At 45.9% G+C, this 23398-nt stretch overlaps 1 protein-coding gene across 18 annotated transcripts in view; it reads right to left on the bottom strand.

Moving 5' to 3' along the window:
• Positions 1-331: 331 nt before the first annotated feature.
• JADE1 (jade family PHD finger 1) overlaps positions 332-23398 on the bottom strand; it is a 59342-nt gene continuing 36275 nt past the window's right edge. For all 18 annotated transcript variants that reach the window (XM_027597966.1, XM_027597955.1, XM_027597954.1 and 15 more), the window contains 6 exons: positions 21969-22180; positions 18811-18978; positions 17447-17563; positions 13272-13793; positions 7764-7881; positions 332-4194 (listed from right to left, as the gene is read on the bottom strand). In XM_027597966.1, the coding sequence (XP_027453767.1) occupies positions 3284-4194; positions 7764-7881; positions 13272-13793; positions 17447-17563; positions 18811-18978; positions 21969-22180 (2048 nt within the window). In that variant the 3' untranslated portion in view covers positions 332-3283. The remainder of the gene's footprint in view (positions 4195-7763; positions 7882-13271; positions 13794-17446; positions 17564-18810; positions 18979-21968; positions 22181-23398) is intronic.

The raw sequence follows: 23398 nt of genomic DNA, 5'->3' as shown, positions 1-23398 counted from the left end.
TGATAAGCTGCAGTTCAGCCTTTAAACCCAGGTCTCCCTGACCCTGCAGTCTAAGTTGCTTAGACTCAACAACAGGTTACTTTCAGATCAAAAATTGTATTCTGGAAAGAACTCCAGGTGGGGAAGACTAAAAATCGAACCATTATCATTTTACAGTGCCTCACCATCACAGTGGAGCCAGACAGCAACCCAGTGAATCTGTGCTCTTCCACAATCTCGTTCTGTCCCTACAACAGTGCTCCTTCCTAAACCATGAGACAGTCGACATACATACACACCCACGCAGGACCACTATGTCATCTACATCTTCAAATACTTGGCAAAATCAGATTTCAAAAGACACTTAAAAATGTATTGCAAAATGTACAGCATTTATTCACATACAGACAAAAAGGCACAAATTCTACTAAATAGTTCAACAAAAAAATACAGCTGTCCTCAACTAGTTTTATAAATACTTTCAAAAAGGGGGTAGAAATAAATACAGGATTGGGCCATGTAATATAAAATAGTCATCTCTACATATACTTTGTTTAATTTCTGATTTTTTTTAACTCTTCATGCACCTTTTTTTCCAATTTTAGCTGAATGGACACCAAGCTAGGCACATAGTGAAAAATCCTCTGTACAAGGTTACAAATGTAATGACGTTTGTCCATTTCAAAATAATTAAGATTTGTACACAACACATAGAACCCTTCATTTCGATTTTGTGTTTATAACCTAACAAATGACATTCCAGGCAACTTTACAAAAGTTTAACTAGCCTACATTTTGACATAATACATTGATCATAATCAAAGATATTTCTTGGTCAGGATGCACAAGGAAAAATAAAGCTTCAAAGAAAAGAACGAAAAGCAGAGCGAATGGCTCATCCTGAAGAGAGTGCAAGTGGGTGGGGTGGGTGGGGTGGGTGGGGTGTGTGGGTGCTGCGGACGGCCGCCTCATACAGAGGTCCCAGCAGGACGTGAACTAACTTCCAAAGCTATCATTACACTGTCAGAGAAACCGTGCTCTATACCATTTGCATTTCAAAGCAGGAATAAAAAGTGTGGGCTTTTTATTTTTGTGTTTTGTTTTTGTGTGGGTTTTTATTTTTTTTTTGTTTTGTTTTTTTTGGTTCAGCATAACTTGGAACGTTTGAAAGCTTTTCAACCTAAATGTGGGGAAAAAACAGGTAAGGCATTATTTTTGCACAAAACTAGCATTCCTAAATAGTGCAAATGAATCTGGTACCTCTTAAAATGGTGAGAGGTCATATACTTACTAAAATTTAGATTTTCTTTCTATGGCTTGACAGATTACCCCTCTATATATTCTACTCTCACCCAGAGCTGTTGCTGTGATCAAAAGGTAACTGTAAAAAGTGTCCACCTTCTTCTGTATCCAGCAAAAAGGTTTTTGCTCATATGCAAAAAATCTGATTTTTAAATTATGCTATGAGTCAATGTACACCTTGGATTCATTAAGAAACTCCTAGTATCTGTAGCAACAGCTTATCTGGACAGCAGTCTTTCAAAATGAGCCCCATAGCTCAAAAATAGTCAATCTAAAAACCTGGGTCATTCTTTCCCCTCCCCTGAATTAGCTACTAAAATGTATTCGAAAAGTTAAGACTTGGTTTGAAAATGTCATACATACAATGGGGATGCATCAGATCTACTATTTGATCATCCGATAAAACTTGCATAGCAAGATGGAATTCAATAAGCCTTTTTTGCTGTTGACAATCACCTGGAAGACTTGAAAGGTAACTACAGAACTCAAAGCATCACTCGTTAAGTATCAGAATGTCCCTGCCACATGGAAACAGATGTATAAATGAATCAGGAATCTGAATACTGGTATTAACAAACTAAGGATAATTTAGGGGAAGTTGGGCTTGTTCCAAGTGCCCATAATTCTAAATTTCATTGCTATTTAAACTTTCCTTCTCTTAAGTTTGATTCACAACTACATTGAATTCCAAAGAAAATTAACAGGACCTTAACACTATCCACTGTCTTAATACATACGCACTACAGTGAGTGCAAAAACAGAACATTTGTACTCAAATTTAATGCTAAATTCATTATTGCTGATAACTTACTAGTTATTGCCATTTGCAATTAGAAAGTCCAAGTTACGAATTGGAGCTTAGAACTCTGACTCCAGGAAACCTATTACACTTTAGTCTCTTTCCCGTATAACCTTGGTTAAAGGTAAGAGGTTATCGCAACTTATTGCCTTTCTATTGTTTTTAAAATATAACCTATTAGGTTTTTTTTGCTTTTTTTTTTTTTCTTTTCCTTTTTCTTAAGGAATCCGTTCATGCTGGAAGCCCAGATTCCCCAACATATGCACTAGTGGTTGGCTCTGGGAAGTATGTCACCAGAGTCTGGAAGTTCATCGCTTGAACTTGGAATAGCCATTAGTATCGTTGGAAGCCAGATGGCCAGGTATTGCCAAAGGCCAGGGAGACCCCAAGCTGGCCTATAGGCAGTGGTTAGGGAGGAGGAAGGTCAAGAGGCCTGGTAAAAACGGGACCAACTGCCCTTTCTCACAGAACTTTCTAATGGCTTCACTCTCCACCAGTCCCATACCCACAACATACTCCAGTGCTTCAGGCAATGGGACCTTGCTACACAGACCCTAAATCTGCAAGCTGCAGCAGCTCCGCCCTGCCCCTTCAGATCTTCAAGTACTGACCTTTTTCTAAATCCTCTCTTCCCCATGTGCTGTTCTAATGTACACGAACTCCCTAGAGTTACTGAAGCTTCGGAGCTTGCTGCCTCTAACTACAATGCAACAAAACAGCCTTGTGGGCCAAAGTATAAATACGACTTCAACATCTACCACAGTCCTAGAAAGTAAGTTTTATGGGCCATTAAGTGGTACGTGAGGGTTTCTCAAGAACTGCATCTGATTCCGCATATTCAGGTAACCAAGAGTTTGTGCTTTGGGAAGAATACAGAGGGCAATACAAACTCAGGAGGCTTCCGGAAGCCTCGCCCTCTCTTAAGACTTATTTCATTCATTCTTATTTTAGTGTTTAATTCGGCCTCTGGTCTTAGTGTCTGACGGTTACAATCTACTCTTGTGTTTCCTCAACAAGTTGCCAATAACACACTTCTCACAACGATTTATAAATGACTCTGGGGAAAAAAAATTCAATCTGACTTGCAAGTAAATGTGTTTGCGTAGCTCAGGAGTGATGGGGTTCTGCTCGTCCCCCATGTCAGAGCTCTGGTCTAGCAACTCCACGACAAGCCCGCCGCGCTCCCACGCCATCTCGGTTTCATCAAGAGGCCAAAATGCTTCTCCTGATAATGTCTGTCCTCCGGCTGATGGTGCTGCTGGCGTGTATACATTTCTTTTCTGATGCCTCACTCTCTGAGTCACTCATCTCTACGTCAGGGACATACCCGTCGTTCTCATTGTCAGATTTTAATTTGTTTTTTGCCCTTTCCTTGGCTGGAACTCGGCCTAAGCCCAAATAGGGGTAGTCTGAGTGCTGGTGGCAGGCGCCCTCATGGGCCTCTCCCTGCTGCTGCCGTTCCCCCTTCTTTGGAATCCGGAATCCTCCCCAGTTTTTCACTGGGCTGGCAGGCGTTGTAGGCACTTGGACTGCAGTCTGGTTATAGTTTACTTTGATGAGGGAGCCGTTGCACTTGGGCACTAGCTCCTTCCTCATGCCAGGTGCTGACTGCCCCGCTCCCGGGGAGGCGGCAGCTCTGGTGTTGTCCAGGTGCCTCTGGGACACGTCTGTGGACCTGAGAGGCTTGTGACTCTGTTTACAAGGTCTGTCCTTTAAGTCTCCCTTACTGAGATCACAATGAAAACGATGGTCTCTTCTGTCCCCATGGTCTGGCATCACCACCCCATTTTTCTGTTGTGCTGATATGAGACGTGCTTCTGCAAAGGTCTTTTCAAAACTCAAAAAGCTCTCTGGGACCACCATCCCCTCCCTTCTCGCACACAGGTCCGGCTGCTTCAGGAGGGCTTTGCCTCTGCTCCCAGTGCTGTTCTGCAATGGATCTCGTTTATGGGGCTTTTTCAGCGAGTGAACCAAGGAAGTACCCATTTGCTTCCTGAAGAACGCAGAATGCCACTTCAAGTCCTCTATCTTGGGAGCATCAGGGCCCACAGAAGGGCTGTTAAACAAAAGCATGTTTTCCAGTGAGGAGGAGGAGCAGGAAGAAGAAGGCACACCTATGAACATACAACCACAGAGGAAGAAAAATTACAGAAGCACATCCATAAATATAAAATTCTAGATCTTAGCATGGCCCTATTAATGCAAACTTCCCACCCAACAGGACTACGTACAACCACCCAGTCTAAAAAAATTTATACAAAAATTTATAAAAAAAAATAAATGCCTTGAGAATCTGCATTCAGTCTGCAGACTCAAATTAATATGCTCTATTTTCTAAAATAGCTGAAGCTCACCAAAGTTTTCATGAGACATCTTTCCAAGAAAACCATTTTCCTTCAAACAAAATAAGTGATCTGATTTTCAAAGAGGAATCCACGCAGAATCCTCCTGGTCAAAAGCACTGCCTCTGCCCCTGCACCTGGTTAGGTACCTGCCTCCCCAACAAGACTGAGAGCACCACAAGGGCAGCGACTAGGGCTTTAAAGTTTCCTTTTCCAGGGGCACCTGGCTGGCTCAGTCGGTTAAGTGTCCGACTCTTGCTTTTCAGCCCAGGTCGTGATCTCCGGGTCATGGGATTGAGCCTTGCGTCGGGCTCCACGGTCAGCGTGGAGTCGGCTTGAGAGTCTCTCTCTGCCTCTGCCCCTCCCCCTTGCGTGCTCTCTTGCACTCACGCTCTCTCAAATAAATAAATAAATACATGAAAATCTTTAGAGTTTCTTTCTCCAAAGTAAACATACTCCCAGGGGGCTATGCTGAGGATAAATAACTGTAAATACATGAAATGAGAAAGAAAGGTGTTTAAAATCATTCTTGACACATAGTAAATGTCTTTTAAAATTATATACAAAGCCTATTTGTGGAATTAAACTGAATTGTCATCCAACGTGAGAAGGTAAAATAGTGTTTTGTGAACATTTTTGCTGCAAATCACAACTAAATTTCACAATGTAACCCGGTAAGAGCTCACATTTCATGAAACCATATTAGCCTTCTCCATGTGATGTGGCACTGACATGTCATTTGCTTTTAATGCTGGTGGTGACCCACCAAATTCATCTCACAACCAACTAATGAATCATAACCCTCAGTGTGAAAAACACTGAGTGAATTCATAACACACTGGAGGTTATCACAAGGACCACGTTTCTGTAAGAGCCTCCAGGACATCTATAAAGAGCTGTTTTCATGTTCTGTCTCCCATAAGGTATAAACCACCAGGAAAACAAGGCTCTGCCAGGCAGGAGCCCGGACGAGACCTCCCTGCTCCACAGACGTGGACACCGCACGTGAACAGAGCAGAGGAAGCAGCTCCGAACATGAAAGTGCCAGTGGACGCCACGGGGGAGGGGGTTCTACAGTCTGCTGGGCCGGGGACACCCGCTTTCTCAAGGATCAAACCTTAGGGTCAACCTTCACGCCACACTTCTATTTCTCTTCCTCAGTCACCTACTGTGGGAAAACAAAGGTAAGAGGGACTGACATTTTCTAAACCCCGATTTCCATCTGCCTGGGATCCATGTCTCTGAAAAGCCTCAGACTCATGACCTGGAAGCACTGTCCCCACCAAGGACACGCTTATCCAGCAGAATGGCCCTGCCCATTCTCAGCTTCACACACACATCTAAACCACGGACCCTGACCGACACGTCTAACTCGTGGCCATCTCCTCCTCACCTGCAACCATCTATCTTACAAGACAGGAGATCCTCTTGGGGCATGAGTAAAAACACAACTGAAAGTCTAAAACTGGAAAAACGGGGTGGGGGGTGGCATCCGAAAGGGTTTCCACTGCACTCCCTGTGGCAGCCTGCAGGAAGATTAATGTTGCTTTCAACCCCTCACACTTAGTATGGTTCGTATCTCAGAGGGGAGGGAGGGTTTGTTTACCTTTTCCGGAAGAGCAGGATTTCATTACAGCTGTGTTACGCAAAACACTTCCTAACCTGGTTAAGAATCTCAATCACTTAACCCAAGTAAAAACCTCAGCCATGAAATGCAAAAAGCTGCCGGCAATATCCATGAAAAATGACTCTTAAGTGAAATCAGATGAAAATGCTCTTTACAGCTTATTTTTAGAAGTAATCACTCATTACAGAACAACTTCACAAGAGTCACAGAAAGCCCGCCAATGGCACAAGGCGCATTAGCGATCCCGCTCATCGGCAGCACTCGCTCTGGCGGCGCTGCAGGCGGCCTCCCCCGTGGGCTGGTGACAGGAGGCCACAAAGGCAAGGGATAAAACAGGTCCCGTTTATTTGCACTCAAGTAGGAATAACGAATGAAAGAAGTTCACTTGAAACAATCTGAATCAAGCTGCTTTCTTTCACTTCTGAACCCTACTTACAAAAATTTATTTTAAGTTTTACAACCGTAAACTCTAGCTAATGATACATCTGGAAAATATTTCTTCTCAGGAAGAAAATACCTAGGAGAACATTAGTAAGTTAATGCCATTAGTATTAACTATGTAACACCTCAAGAATATCATTCAAAACTCCCTAAAGCTTGTTTCCCTTTGTTCAGCTGACCAGTTTACGTCTAGTTCCATACATCTGGTTAGTTTTAGGTAAACCAGAATTTGGATTCCAATATAACAGGTTATAACCACTTCTCTGTTGTTTCTATGTGTCAGTCATCTACAGAGACAAAAAGCCACAAAAGCAGGAAAAGGAGGCCTTCTGTGGCCACACGAGGCACGTGCTGCCCGGGGCAGGGCAGGGCCACAGAGACTGGCTCCCGAAGACTCGAGACCTGCCCACTCCACTCAGCGGATCTCCTTCCCTGAGAGCCTCCCAATGCCTGCTCTGCAGGATTCACACTCAGAGAATGTCGGTGCTCAGAGCCCTGTGAGAGGTCAGGATTCTGAACCCAGCCCCCTCTTACAGATCGAGAGTCCCAGAGAGGTTCAAGGACTTGCCCTACTGTGCACCCCGCCTCCAAGTAACGGATGTGCTCTCCAGAACGGAGGAAGTATGTAGCTTAGTTTCCTTTTTCACTCTGCCTAGCCCAGAGCAATGTAAAAGAGAAGGCACTAAATAAACACTTGGTGCTGAATTTCAAAAATATCCACGCTTCCACCTACACCAAAACGTCCACTGTGAATGTTATCTCAACATGGATGTGTCTTAAGCACACAGCCTTAACATATCTTATTTACCGCACGTTACAGGTAGATCCAAAGACTAGGTAATCTGTAAGCCTCTGTAGGTATCCCCATGACACTTTACATTTATCCAGTGCTTTGCAACACACTAGAGAAGTTGCTGTTTCATTCGAGTCTCACAAGAGCTCCCAGTAGGAAGCCTGAGAGATCGTCCTCACGTTACACAGGAGGAAGTGGGGGAGGCTCCGAAAACTTGGGCTTCCTTTCCTTGTGTTTGGCCTGTAAGCAGGGGATATGGGGTTCAACCCCTATCTGGGGTCACATTCAAAGCCCTTTGCCCTATATCGTGACGCTTCAGATGCCCAAAGATTTTCCTTGAATAGGAAAGTCTGTGCTTCTCAGATTTCTCCTGTAGCATACATAAAAGAAAATTAAAGAAACTTATTTTTTTCCTTCCCAGAACGTGAAGGCTTACAAACCCCTGCACTATTGTTTGCCCTACAAGAGCTTAATGCATACCTGAAACTCTTTCTTGCTCCAAGAGCTTAGTGTAAAGATTGAATATCTGTTCCTGGACTTTGCACACAGACCGCTTAATCTTTTCCCTGCGGGTCACCATGTAAGTGAGGTTCCGAACCTAGAACGTAGAGAATAAAGACGCTAAGTAAGCAACACATTAATGGTACTTTGGTGTTTTGTTCTTTACCCGAGATTGTGTCCTACTAGGGCCATGAGTGACATCTGAAATCAAGGTGTACTTCAACATTTTATCCCATCTCTCAACTACTTTTGGGCTGCTAACTAGGATTCCACACACACTCCTCCATGGAGGCAGCAGCAACGTGGAAGAGAGATTGGAGGGGGACCTCAAACGAAAGCCCTGCCTCCTCCATCACACCCAGCCGGAGGCTCATCCCAGCAGAGAAGACCACTGGGGTCCAAGTCCAGACGTACCACCTCTTGACCAAGGACTCTGCTTACCACCCCTCCGTAGCCGCTCCCCATGAATTCTATGATGGAAGGCCTTCGAGCAGTTCAGAAGCCACTTTATCAAGCAGCTCCTGAGGATGGAATTAGGGAAGCACAGTGTCAAGGCCCATCAGAGGAGCACCCCTCCCCCACCCTCCGCCCAAAATTATCCCTGCACCGAGCCCACGAGAGGACCAAACGGGCACCAAGAATCCAAGGAAAATTCTTTGTCAACTGGACAGTATCTGAAATGCGTGGAGCTCACCGGTAGCTAACGTGTTCCTCTAGGACGTAAAGCGAGGAAGTCTCCTCGCTCTGCCATTGCCGTGCTGTCAACATCTCAAGTCCAACTCCCTGTATCACCACCCCCAACTGCCACATTCATTTGTAAGAAACTAAAAAGACCCAAGTGCTAAGAGCTCCACTTTGTATCTGACTGCAGTCACTGGTGACCCCACGTAGATGCCCACTACCCAATACTAACTCATCGACCCCTAAATTTGTTCCCCATTTTTAAAGCCACCTGTGACCAGTTGATACAAAAACAGACTAGTCAATAAATGCCCTTAAATCCTCAGTCCCCAAACCTACTGGGAAACCGGACTAGATTGCACGCGCCTGAAAACTCAAATGTCAAATGCAACACCCCAGAGCTACAATTAAACCTCTCCAGAAGATGAAGACCAAAACCCCAGAACAGCTCAGCAGTGGGAGTACAGGGCCTCTGTCCCAGGCATGATGACACTCCCCTCAAAACGTTTCCGGAGGCGCGGGCGACCCCTTTCCCTGCCACCTTGACCATACAAGCTGAAGGGTCCCCGACCTCTTACGTAAGGAAGGATGGCAACGAGCCCCACACACAGGACTCTGCACTTTTGGCTTCTGTGCAAGCACCTCCCCGAAGGTTTCCAGTCCTTTCTGAACCCTAAGCGTTCCAGCCCTTGTCCCGTGTTCACGGCTGTCTTGTCTGCAAGAGGACAGGAGGCACAGACAGGAACAGGGTGGCTGGCTGGCTCACACATTTGCATCATGGCAGAGTTTCCGGGCCTAACGCAGGAGCACCCAGTCAGGCTTCTGCTGACCCTCATCAACTCGCCGACTACTTAGGATCCTCCTGACAGCTCTTCCTAATGTATACACATGTGTGCGCTTGCCTGTGTAATCTTGGAATTAAAGAATTGAGAAGAAAATCACTCTCCCTGTCTCAGAGTAAATACTATTTTGGTGTAATTCACCCTGGCTAGAGCCTGTTCTGACAGCCTCAGAGCTCCAGGCCAGGAAGAAGATGTCCTTTATAAAAATCCGGACCAATTTGGGGATGAAGTGGCTCACAAGCTATTGTCTTTGATAAGTATTGTTCCGGCGGGGGGGGGGGGGGGGGGACTGGGGGCTTAAGCGTGAAAGCTCAGTTAGAGGAAGAGGCAAGACCTAGATCTGTATTGCAGATTAAAAACTTCTGGCCAACAGTTTTTACATCAAGGAATCTGACTTCTGGAAATAGGAAATAGAAACAAATTCTGACATCCTAGGAGCAGATGAGGTTATTACTCTATTCAAGTCAGATGTACAGCCAAGATACTTAGATCTCTCTGACTTGAAAGTATCCATGAAAACAGAAACTAGGAAAACCAGGGTACCTGAACTTTGCATTATTTAAATTTAATTCTGATAGCTTCAACCACTATCCCCAGGAAAGGCTCCCACAATGGCCACTAGGTGGGAAAATTCCACTTCTATTCCCCCCGTATCCTCTGATGAGAAACCTCTACCTGGAACCCCAAAAAGCTAAGGCCAGGGTGGATTTTCATTGGGACAAATCAACCCCTGAATAACCCAGGCCCAGCTGACCACATTTAGACTAGTGAGTGCCCTAAACCTTCCCTCCTTTATGCACAAAGCACCCCTCACAGGACAACTTCCACCAGCAGCCCCGGCCGTGCCTGAGGGCTTGACCCTGGAAACAGGCCCTGCTTGGCCCTTCCCGTGCACCACTCAACCAAACGTCCTCCCCTGCTTCATCCTCTCCGAGCTGCCAGCAAGGAGTTTCCAGAAAAAGAAGTTCATGGGTACACTCTCACACCATGCTAAACCAGAGCCAGGATTTCCCCAAAAGCAGTGATTCTCAAACAAACACGTGGGAACCCTCAAACACAGAATGCTGGCCACTAACCCCTGTCCCAGTTTCTGGAGTCAGAGGTGGGGTCCAAAACTTGGCACTTCTGTTAAGTTTCCAGGTACTGTTGCTGCTGCTGACTGGGGCCCACACTCTGAGAACCACTGCCCTCAGGAATCCAAGAATGGCCTCAAGGGGTTTTCTTGAATCCCAAACACTGTTCGCACACTAGAGCTCAACATGCCTTTTGTTCAGGGACAACTGTAGCCTCCATCAGATTCTCAGTGGTGACCATTCCACTGAGTGGTGAGTAGGACAGTCTCCCACAAGCTGGCCCCCTTCGGATGAGCTAGCCACACGTGCAGAGGGGGCAGGTTTATAAGTTCTCACTTGCTGAACTGATGTTTACTGCATCTTGTAAAAGACAACATCTAGGGGAAAGGGATCCCACCAGAGTGAAGTGGCGGCCCCGGGAACTTGACATAGCCATGGACTACACATCAGCAATTGTGTCTTCTTAAAGATGGGGGTTCCCAAACCCTCCTAAAATGCACTCCTGCCACCTAACTTTCCCATCCAGAACTGTACCCAGGTGTGTAATGCCCCGAGGTGTGTATTTCCAAGAAAGAGCTATTAACGTCATCGTTCATCAGTTGTTCTCATTTCTAATGAAGGCTACTCATTTGTCAGTTTAGGATTGACCACAGCCTTGATTATAATCCCGTGTATTCACGGCTTCTGCATACCTGCTATGAACTACTACTGTGTTTATGAGCCGAACTCTAAATTGAAAAACAACGTAATTTATGATTTGTTCTGGTCACCCCTGCCCTGATATATTTATTGCCTATAATTACAAAGCACTGTGCAGCTCTCAGGGGCACAGCAAAGATTTCAATGTTTTTTAAGCCACCACCATTGTGGGCCTCATGGCAAATTCTGAAAAACTTTTTTTTTTCCATTATAATAAGCCCATTTTAAACTGACACTAAATTCTCTAAAATCTCTTAGGCTTTTAATAAAATAAATGTAAGTAATGCCACACACACACACAAAAATCCTGATTTATTCCCTGTTTCTCGTACATCAATAGTATCATTCTACTTAAAAACCAACAGTGATGACTCCAAAAAAATGTTTAGAATTTAATTATAAGTGCGTGTTAATCTGAGTAACTGAAGTACAGAAAAGAGTTAGTACACCACAAGCATTTTCTACACTTTTATTCTGTGGTGATCGTGAGACAAACACAGTCCAAACATTTAGACTTCTCGTCCTCCCTCCTGAGGACTATCTGACTCCATAGCTCATGCACCCCCACGTACAGCGGTCGTCAGGCTGGGAATAATGGCTTCTCACCAGGATTCCAGTTTATCCTTCTGAATCCCTTTCTCCTCTCTTAACAAAACTGCCACACATACATGTGGTTGAGGCGAGGTCTTCTTTACACTCACCACCAGGGGGGGTATGGCAGCACAGAGCCTCACAAACCCTCCTCCCGCCTGCCTCCGCCTGGGCCTGAATCTGGAATCCATCGGAACCCGGTCAGGGAGGGGGTGTCACAACATGCTGGCCCTCAGGCACTCGGGTCTCCTACTAAAAGGATCTCGAATGATCACTTAATACTTCCGCTCCTATGCCATCTTTAGCAGGGCCACGCAGGTCTCTGTGAGAGCTGGATCTTTCGGCTTTAACATTCCTCCGATTTATCCCTACTCTTGGCCTACACTCTCATTTCCAATCATCTCCCAGGCAGGTGAATCACTCCCTGCTAATAAGTGAGGTGCTTGGGGGCGATGCATTAACGGTTTCAGGCCACTTGGGTGCCTTTCAGAGCAGGAAGCTTCAGGCCAGAGAGCTTGGGGCCCAGCTCCTGCGCACTAATGAATTTAATCGTAGCTGGCAGTCAGGGGAGTTGACGCAGAAGGTGCTCTAGGACGCATCCCCATTTAGCAACCTCAGTCAGAAACTACTACAGGGAACAGGAGGCCCTGGAGGGAAGACAGCCCGCTCCTAATTATTCCTGTAGCAGGAAGGGAGGTCCAGACTGGGACTCCAAAGGTAACGGAGAGCTGGGGAGGCACAAAGCAGCCAAGAGTTGAAGGAAGTGCCATCAGCCGAGGCTCCAGGCAGCCAACGGCCACTACGTCCACAAGCCAGTCGTGGGCTCACGTAGTATACTGAGCATTACCCGGGGCCCCTCAGATGAGGCGGCCCGATGCGCCGGCTAGCCCGCCCCACCCCGGCACTGACACGCGTGGACAGGGACACACGAGCACACACGCACAGTATATATACTCTGCCTCAGTGATGGCTTAGCACCTCACTGCCAGGAGAACCTTCAGGAATAGATCTGCATGTGTACGTTAAGTTCACGCACACACATCGGCACCCGCTGCCTGCTCTCCCCCGGGGCGGCACCAGGAACGTCCCTGTGAATTAGCCAAGAAACGACGGTGCGCCAGAGAGGCAGGGATGGGCTCTCCTTGATGAGCCCATCAGCAGCACCCAGTGTTACCCCAGGTTTGAACAAGAGATCTTCCTACTTCTGCCTGCCCCCACCATGAATCAAATCCACCTAACTCCGTCTGCAAACAAGTCCGAGCCAATCCCTGGGTCATTTTCCTGGGGCTCAGTTCCCTCTAGTACTGAAATGAAGGGGGAAGGGGACACACCCCATTTGATCTTACAGAAGAACAAGGATTAGTGGGAAAGTGTTTTAAAAATAAATCACAGAGAAGCTCCCCACTCTGTGGCAGTCTCACACATATGCACAATGAGCTGGCCAGCCCGTAAATATATTTAACCGACACCACCTCATGCTGCAGTGCGTACAAGGGTCTGGGAGTAAAGGAACTGGCTACCATTCCTTGCTCTGGGCAAGCAGCCGCCTCTTGGCAATCTTCTTTTCTAAGTCACTACAAGGTGTCAGTGTCAATCATTACCCTCTCCAGGTCCTGCCGCAGATGAGTGAACAGCTGCAGCCTCCTAAACAAGACATCCTGCTCCCGCTTCGCTAGATTGTCCTCTTCGTCCTTCTTTGGAGTGATCAAGGGCTTGTTGAAGTTGACCTTCCTCTTCAACTTCCAGTACTGGTACAGGAAATCCACCACTTCCTCGGGCAGCCGCAGGGCCCTGGCAACATCCAGCAGGTTGACAAAGGTGTAGAACTCATCTTCCAGCTGCTGCAGCTTCTGCTTGCGAACACTCACCCGGTGGGCCTCCTCCTGATTCTGCTCAAGGCTGGCAAATGGCTCCCGCGGATTCCGAGAGGAACACTCAGAAGCCCCATTCTCCTGCGTGGCCCCCTCCCCGAGGCTCTCCTCGGGTTTTCTATGTGAGCTGTGCTTCGGGCAGTAGGACTTGAACTTGACTTCATCGTTCTCCGCCAAGATGGTCTTCATCTCCAGGCCCCGGTCGAAAGCACAGGTCACATGGAAGGCTGTGCGGCAATTCTTCACAGAGCACTGGAAAGGACACAGAGAATGAGAGAAAAGACGGTTATGGAGGGACAGTGGCTGAAGGCCCTCCGTGCCAGGCACCCTCTTCACACACAGGCGCAGAAGAGGGGCTTCTCAAGCACGTGCCAGGAGGGGGCGCTCTACTTGGGTTAACCCTGGCATGTCTAGTCCAGTCTTAAATGAGGTTAAGGCTTATTTAAGGGAACTCTTTCGATAAAAGGATTCATAAACCAAACCATCACTCTCTCAGAAAAGTAGCTGCATCCAAAACGCCTCTTAAAGCAGGCACAATAACAAAAGACACATGTAGACAAAGGTGGTCTGGCACACAGATTATACTACAAGGAGCATGTGCTCTATATGCAGAGTAAACTCTGAGGAATTGGTTTTCCTAGATTTGAACTCTAAATTTTTAAAGTGCTTATATAGGGGTGCCTGGGTGGCTCAGTTGGTTAAGCATCTGCTTTCAGATCAGACCATGATCCCAGGGTCCTGGGATCGAGCCCCGCATCAGGATCCCTGCTCAGCAGGGAGTCTGCTTCTCCCTCTGCCGCTCCCCCTACTCGTGCTCTCCTTCTCTCACTGACAAATAAAATCTTCAAAATAAAATTTTTTTAAGTGCTTATATAAAAAGCTTGAGAAAGAATCTCTTCAGGAAAAATAACTACTAGTCAGAGTTTCTCAAGGAACGTGAATCCTCACGCTTACTTCCAGCCAGGAAGAGCCCTACATGAGTGGGAAAATAAATGGTACATTTCTTCCAAGCAGCCGAGGGCTGCTCAAGTCTGAGAGTGAATAGAAAACTCCTGGAAGAGTAGGAAAGAACAGGAAAAAGGAGAATTCAGCACAGGAAGGGGGATGGAAAAAGGTCTCCTCACTGGTGAAGAAGCTCCACCGGATGCAGAAGGCTTCCAGGGCCAGGGGCGGCCCAGCATCATGCGGGACTAACTGCAGAGTGGCAGCACAACTGTGAAGGACCCGCTTCCTGTGGGCCAAAGGGAGGTCGTCCTAGAGACCAGGCACCACCCCGCTGTGCCTTCCTCCTCACTGAACACCTTCCCTCTCACTGCCTGATCAGGGCTACAATTAGAGCCTTGATGTAGGTGGCAAGCCAGAAGGCTAGCAGGAGAAAAGTCATTAACTTCTCCCCATCTGATCTTGCTGAGTAAATCCCTGGAAGGAGATTCCTTGCAGTGACTGAAGCCAGTCCCTTAAAAGCAACACTGTATTTGTGTGAGGCCAAGTGATCCCCGGGCACACCAGGACTGCAGAGAGGAGCAGAGCCCAGTGGCCCCAGGCCAGCTGAAAAGCTTAATTAAACTTATTCAACAGACCCTGAATCCCATAACCACAAATGGCAGAGGCTGGAGTTGGGGCTTTTTCCCCTATTCATTTCAGTATTTAAGAGGTGACTCACTGCCAGCCGTGATTTCTTCCATTTTTATAAAGTCTCTTTTACCCAGAAGTACAGAAAATCCAGCTCCTTTCACCAATCCCCCCATTACAAACACTTAAGGCACATGAAGTCACATATAAATCTCTTAATTTTACCTATAAATAATCTCAAGTCCAAGAAATGTGTGAAATCAGCTTTAGTGGCAGGCAGAACACACACACACACACCTGGCCACTATCATTAAAAGACAAAGTGCTCCTCCCTTTTAGCACACGGCCAACTGGGAAGAAAAAGTAGGAACAGATGACTGAGACACTCTCTGGGTTTGGCTTAAACTACACCTAACCCAAACGCTCCAACCTTAAAGAGGAATGAACTGCAGCAGAATATTTATACAGGACTTTGTAAAAGCGCCAAACGGCCTTCCTTTGGGTTTTCCTATTCAGGTTGACTCAGCAAACAGATGTTACAGAAACATAAACCAGAGCCTTCACAGCTGCAGACATCTCAGAGAGGAATTCTTTAATAAAATCAATCTATTCTGTGAAGATACGAAAAATCACCAGCCTTACTTGGCCTCTTAGACTCCTTCAAATTAACATTCTGGGAAAAAGAGGTCAGTGGCAACCAAAAAAAAAAGTCATTTTACCGTTCTCTCTTCAAAAGAGAAACAAAAGCTCTCCTTCACCCACCACTCACAAACATCAGTTCAGGACCAGGATTGGTGTAGTCAGGAAAGGGCATAAACTCTACCCGCAGAACATCAGGTAACATGGAAGAAATAACCTCCATTTACCTCGGTCTCCCTCAGCTTGTGTCCTGCAAGTGTTCACATGGGTAGTTCTACACAGAAACGCACTCCCAGGGCTCTAATGCTTGTTTTTAATTCTGAGGCTTTTAAAAAATTTTCTCTACCGTTCTTTCTCAAAAGCCAGACGGTTTTGCCATGTTTTAGTTTTAAACTGATTCTATTCACACGCAAAACCTTGCGCTATGTTCAAGATCTGTAGCCAAATCCCACCAGCTATCTCATGCCTCACCCTCTGAATATTTGTTACATTTTGGATTCTTGAACTCCAGTGGAGGTGATAATGAAGAAAAGTAGAAACACCAGGTTTACAAAATGTAAAATTTTAAAAACCTCCGGTCAGTGGGTAACTTTCCTGAAAGAAGTATTATTAGCCAAAACAGAAAATGATTTTGCCCAATGAGGTCATTTCCTTAAAACCTAAGCCTGGCAGTTCATATCCGTGCCAATTTGTTGTGTTTTCTGCACCGAGAGAAGCCACTCCAAAACAGGGCCTCTGCTCTTAGCATGTGTGGTGGAGACCAAGGACCAGCCTGTGGCCCTGACGTGGGACCTCCTGGGAAGAGCTGGACTCGACCTTTAGGGCCAATGTCCACCACAAACGGCAACTGAAAACTTGGTGAATGAAACAGCATCGCAGTGAGGCCCAGAAATCAAGCTCTGGAGCACAGAGTTCTAGAAAACCTGCAAAACCAGCACGTCATTTACATTCCCTCCATAGTTCTACCTACCTAATGATTTTCTGTGTGTGTGTGTGTGTACATAAAAAACACAGGCCCGGTTTTCACACAGCAGCCCCCACCCCACCCCTGTCCCACACACGCGGTGCCATGACCAATCAGATATCCAACCTGCATGCAGAGAACAGCCTCTGCGAACAACACTTGGTGTGGCACCTCGTGGGTGTCCGTCTACCCAGTTGGTGCTCCAAGGACTCTAGTCTACCAGACACAAAGGTATCGGCACACCAAGCGGATTTAGAATGGTACACAGCTAAGGTCTCGCACACCCCAGGAGCGCACCGAGCCCAGCACTGTTGGGAGGCAGCCACAGGGGCGGCTCTGCCACCAGCCCTGAAAGTGCAGGTTGGAGGGTGACCGCTGCTCCAGGGTCGAGACTGGTTCGTCCCAGAAGGTGTTCACCTGTGGGAAGAGCTGCAGTGCCAGCTTGGCGCAGAAAGGCAGAAACCAGAGACAAACTGGAACTGCCTTACAGCTCAGGCGGCCTTCCGAGTTGCTCTGTGATTGTTACAGCTGGGGCTCTGGTTACATTGGATACAATCCACCGGCTAAACGTGTTTGCACTGGGCTCGAATCATTCCTCAGCAGCCTCAGAAGACCTGTGGGAACCTTGATCCTAGACCCATCCCCAAGTCCCCTTGACCGTTCAGAGCCCTTCCTCGTCCAGCCCGGAAACAGAGAAGGAAAATAACGCCATTATGACCAAGCGGATTACCTGTATGGAGGCCCCAAACTTCTCATTGCAGAGACTACACACCAGCGCCCACCGACTGCTGGGGATGTGAGACACCTTCGTGATGGGCTCCATCTTCTCGGGGCTGCCAATGCTCACCTAGAGGCCCAAGGAATAGTAAGACAGGGCGGCAGAGACCATCAGACAAGCAAGAGCTGAGCACAGACAGCAGCAACATATTTTCCTACAGACCTCCTGCCAGCCAGTGGCAAGGGGCATGCATGCACTCTCCTAGGGCAGGAAAACCCCTAGTTCCGAGCATCTGGACAAGTGCAGAGGCCAGCTCTGAGCCAGCAGCAGTAGAGAACCCAGAGCCCAGTCCCCATGTTCCATTGCCCTCCATTCATCAGAGGCGGAGGGTCCTGTTAATAAAAACACTCAGATAACCGGTAACAGCCATTTCTCACCTGAGTGTTTGGACAGCAAAGATGGGTCTGTATCGGCACAATGCTGTCTACTAGACCGCTGGCCCACAATGAAGTGGTCAAGACCAAAAAGCCTTCTTAAATAAATTTAAATAGTTTGTGAACAATGAAGTAAATATATACTAATTTTAGTATCTCCCTCAGCGAAGAAAACCATCCTCTTCAGTCAGAAAACATTACTACAAAGTGGAAAATTCCCCAAAATAAATAAGGCATCCTGTCTGCATTCAGCCTGGATCACTGAACCGTATCCCTGTTAATACCAAACCATGAGATCCGGTGCTACCAAGACTCCAATCCAAATCATTCCCAGATAATTTTCCTCAGGAGGAAAAATGCACCAAAATCACAAACCAAAAAAAATGCTTGAAATTTGAATCACAAATGATAGTCTCATAGTGAGCCATGCAAATTAAATTAGTCAAGGTTTGGGACTTGAAATAAATTAGACCAGACCTGAAATTAGAAAGAAAATCACAAAAATGTGACCTAAAGCAGTGGTTCTTTAACCATCCTAGTGCTGCATGGACAGCTCACCAGGCCCAGGGACTTAGGGCTGATCCCTGGGGAAGGCCAGAGAGAGGCCATGGCTGTCAGCGCCGCAGGCCCACTCCCGGGAACGCACGTCAGCAGTGGGAGGGTTAGCTGGGACACAGTTCTGAAGCGAAGTTTGAACACAACCACCTGAGAGTCCAACTCACTGCTGCTCCCAGTTAACACTCCCATAAATTTATACACCATGTCAAGGTGACAGTACGCCTGAGATACCGTTTAAGAGGGGGTAAAAAAGACAGCAATTAAAAGATGCCTTTTTACTCATCAGCTGCAATTCCCCGTATTTATGAGCGGCTCCCCACCCCCACACCCAGTTAAAAGCCCGTAGTACTCCTGAGCTAGGCTACTATTAAGAACCACACCTACCTCAGGGATCCACAGAGCACAGCTGACGTGGACCCATTTGGTGCCACTGCGGGTAGGCTTCATCGCTCCGCCTTTCTTGGGACACAGCAAACACTTTGGCTGAACCCCCAGGGCACACGTCCGGCATAGCCAACTGCCCTCGGGGACCTTGAGGATTCCGTAACAGGCCTGTGAAGCCACAGCATATCCCCCAAGGAAAACAGAGAAACAAGAAAGATTTATTTTTCCCCATGTATCAATTTAAAATACACCTAGAAAGATTTTAAGAGAACAGAATAGAGGTTCTCCCACATCCACCCAGCCAGAAACACTCTCCCCTCAGCAAAAATGCCAGGCAGCCTCACAGTAGCAGCCAGGAGGTACCTGGGATCTTCGGGGATCAACACATACTTATTTCCCAGAAGGTGGTCCTGAAAACTCCTGGAGGACAAAAAGGTTTACAGAAAATCTGCTTTGCTCAATTGCTACAGGCACCTATCTACACCAAGTTTCTAAATAGTGGGCAGTAAATTCTCAAAACACTCCATGAGGCTAAGTGGGGGAAGCTTTTCCTTCTCTGATTTACTGATGTGGGTGGGATACAAAGGGAGGGAAAAACACACAAAGCAGTGGAGTCTCCGAAAGCTGTTCAACGAGATGACCTCTGAAAGAAGGATGAACTAAGGAGCTTCTGCAGTCCCATAGCTAAACAAAGTCCCCTCACTAGACCCCACCACTCTCCCAAGTGAACACAACAGGCACAGAAAAATGAGACCTTGTAGACAGAGAGACTTTGGTCTCTTCAGCCAATATTTAAAACAAAGCCTGCTTTGCACAAGATGGCAAAATTACACAAGACAACATAAAACTGTTGAAATCGAGGATTTTACCACTCAAGTCATTAAGATGGTTCAAAAAAAGAAAAGTGAAGAAACAAAACCAGGATGGTACCAGGAGCACATTCAGAACCTTTAAAAACACCAAACTGTTCAGAACTTTATCCTTAAATGAACCAGAAGTCAGGAAGTCGGGAGACACAGTAGCATAGCTCCAATCCAGACAGGAAAAACACAGCTACTCTGCAATCTGAATAGCCAGGACCCAGAAAGGAAACCACAAGCATGAAGAGAGGAGCAAAGTTAAGTAACACCAAGATTGGAGCTTAGGAGCCTTAGGTCGGTACCATGAGTGAGCCACTGTCAACACCGACTTCCCAGAAAAAAAAAACTTTTAATAGGGCTAAAAGACATAAGGTTTCAAACACTAAAAAGGTCTGCATCAGGCATTCTAGAGAAAGTCACATTTGAAGAGAGAACTTTTTTTTTTTACTGGAAAATCAAGTGTATGCTAAATTAAAAGATTAAATACAGTATGCCTTCAAGAGAAGCCTTCAAGAACCTCCCAACAGGAAGGTGAAATGTGAGGGCAAAGGGGCAATGTGGCATGGCAGAAGGCTGGGCACAGGGGTGGAGCTGGGGGTCCAGGGTCCCAAGTTCCAGTTCCAACGATGCTACTAAACCACAGGGGGCCCTAAACAGCCCAACCTGACGTCAGTGAGCCCATTTATAAAACAGGGGGTTCAACTAGTTTTCAAGGAGAACCCTTGTTCTCAAAATTCTCATGGAGAAAAACTAAGTAAAATGGCATAAAAAATACTGAAGCTTCATCCAGGAAAAGAAAACCAGCAACAAAACGGCAACACTGGTAGTCACAATGATCTTGACACAACAAAACCACTTCGAGAATTCTGTTATCCCAGGGAAACTTCCCAGATAATCTGAACATCTAGAGTCAAAAGGTGGCCTGTAACAAGACTAAAGCAAGAGACCGTGGCCTCATGTCTTCTTGTCAGGATGAGCTGACACAAGGCCACTGGTGGTGATGTGTTCAGGCAGAGGGGAAGCCCCAGAGGAAGACGTATTAGAAGGAATATGATCAGCAAGAACTTCACAGAACAAACTTGATTCTTCTTTCTGAGAGGTCACCCAAAGAACTATTCCACAGAAGTCTTTAAGTTTGTTTTAAATCTCAACAACAGATGGATGATAGCCTTTTAAATCATGAGCATATATACAAACAAGTGTCCCCCAGAAATCCAAATTACTTCATTATTGCATTAAGGAATACAGAAGAAAGAAGAGACGGAGACGGTCACAAGCTTTTAAAACTGACCAGTGCCCATCCTTACTGAAGTCAGAGGATTTACCTTTCTGTGGATGGTAGCAAGCAACCACCAAATGCCAGTGGGCATCACAAAGGACAGGAGATAACATTTCAGAAAAGGAACTTCCTTACTCTTCTTTAACATCAGTTTATATAACACATTAGCAAATGTTATGGGTTGAACTGAGTCCCAAATAGTTATGAAGTTATCCTAACCCCAGTCCCTCAGAATGTGGCCTTATTTGGAAACAGGGTCATAACAGGTAATAATCAGTTAAGATGGTGTCATACAGGAGAGTAAGGTGGGCCCCTAGATCCATTATGACGGGTGTCCTTAGGAGAAGGTAGCCATGTGTGAAGACAGACACAGGAGGACACCATGGGACAACAAAGGCAGAAACCAGAATTGTGCGGCTGCAAACCAAAGAACACAATAATTGTTAGCAAACCACCAGAAGCCAGACAAATGCAAGGAAGGATTCCCCTATAGGTTTCTGAGAGAACATGGCCCCGCCAATACACCTTGATTTCACACTTCTAGTCTTCAGAATTGCAAAATAATAAATGTCTGTTATCCACCCCGTTTGGGGGATTTTGTTATGGCAGCCTCACAAACTCATACAGCAAACTAACCACTTTTTAGAAACTGCCCTCCACGCCCCGCCCCAGTGTTCATCTCTAAACTCCGCTGTGAGAGCCAGGACAGAGGGGGCTCATATGTTCCTCTGAAGTAAACCTTACTTCTATGGATAGGAATAAAAACATTATTTGAGGGAAGAAGATTTCCACAGAGGATCCTATTCTTCCAGTTATGTAAGAAGTAGCAGGAAATACTTCAAACACGGTAAGAAACTATTAGGAACAAAAAGATGTCGTCCATTGAGCACACTTCTTCCACTCACTTAGGACAGCAGGAAAATAGACCCCATCCAGGGTAAAACCTCTGGCCTCCCTGGCATCAGGTGAGCTCACACCCCAGGCGGCTCCGTTCTTTCTGGGCCTTACTGCCCACATACCTGGTGCACACAGATGTTGCATTTGTCACAGAACACCATCTCATTGCCGTCCTCACCGTCAGGGGACTGACAGACATCACAGACAACATCTTCATCATATTCAATGCCCAGGCCTTCTTCAGTCTCTATAGCATGATTCATATTGTCATAGCATCGCTGTTCGAATTCCTCCAGGACCCTTTCCATGGTGTATTCATCTAATTCAGGCATTCCTAAAGGAAAAATGCCACAAAAACATTTTAATAAAACCATATTAATAAATATTACAGTAAGACATTATTAGTATATTTACAATGTATAAATCATCTTATAAATAAATCCATTCTGAGTGTCCCAAACATTTTCTACTGAATGCCTCTCACACTGTTCCAAGGAAGATCTTCAAATTAAAAGGCAGAAAGAATATTCCATGCAACAGTTTGTTACTTATGGTCAGGCACTGAGATGTAGTGCTGTAAGTAGAAAAACAAAAGATAAATCCTAAAAGGGTTTAAGGATATTAAATACATATATTGTTAAACTACCATTTCATTATATTATACATAACAACTAACATGTAAGTGACTTCAAAACCATGACCACATGGGGCGCCTGGGTGGCTCAATCAAGCATCTGCTTTTGGCTCAGGTCATGATCCCAGGACCCTGGGATAGAGCCCCCACATCGGGCTCCCTGCTCAGTGTGGAGTCTGCTTCTCCCTCTCCCTCTCTCAAATAAATAAAGTCTTTAAAAAGGGGGGGGCACCTGGGTGGCTCAGTCGTTAAGTGTCTGCCTTCGGCTTAGGTCATGATCCCAGTGTCCTGGGATCAAGCCCCGAGTCAGACGCCCCGCTCAGCGGATAGTCTGCTTCTTCCTTTCTCTCTCCCTCTGCTCGTGCTCTCTCTCTTAAATAAATAAAATCTTCTAAATAAATAAGTATTTTTTTAAAAACACCATGACCATATATTATGGTTTGGGTGTCTTCTGCAAAACATTCATTTCTCACTGCTGAAAATGTTGCTCTGAGAACAGATTTCACTGTGAGCACACAAATGTTTTTAACTGGTTTATCCCTCCTCACCCTCTGAATTTACAAAGTTGAGATGCATAGTTAATCAGACACATGAAAGACACATGAAACACAAGGAATGTCTGAAGCAAAGGAAACAGCTCATTGTGAATCAAATAAAATGCATTCTTATGCAAGAATGATCAAAAATAAATTTCAAGTGGTTATCGTGATTACAGTAGTGGTGAGATAAGACTTTTATTTTCTTCCACTTGTGGATATAGTCCAAATTTCCTACAATGAAAATACTCATGCAGAAAGAAAAAAACAGGTTATAAAAATATTCTAACAGAATGTGTAAATGGCAAGAAACAATAGAAAGGTCACTAGAGCCAACTTTTATGCTCTAGTGACTCTGATAAACATAAAACCATCAAATTAG

This window comes from Zalophus californianus, chromosome 2, assembly GCF_009762305.2.
Source record: "Zalophus californianus isolate mZalCal1 chromosome 2, mZalCal1.pri.v2, whole genome shotgun sequence".
NCBI classification, from domain to species: domain Eukaryota; kingdom Metazoa; phylum Chordata; class Mammalia; order Carnivora; family Otariidae; genus Zalophus; species Zalophus californianus.
Note: the sequence above shows the minus strand (reverse complement) of the source record. Positions and strands in the feature narration are given on the sequence as shown.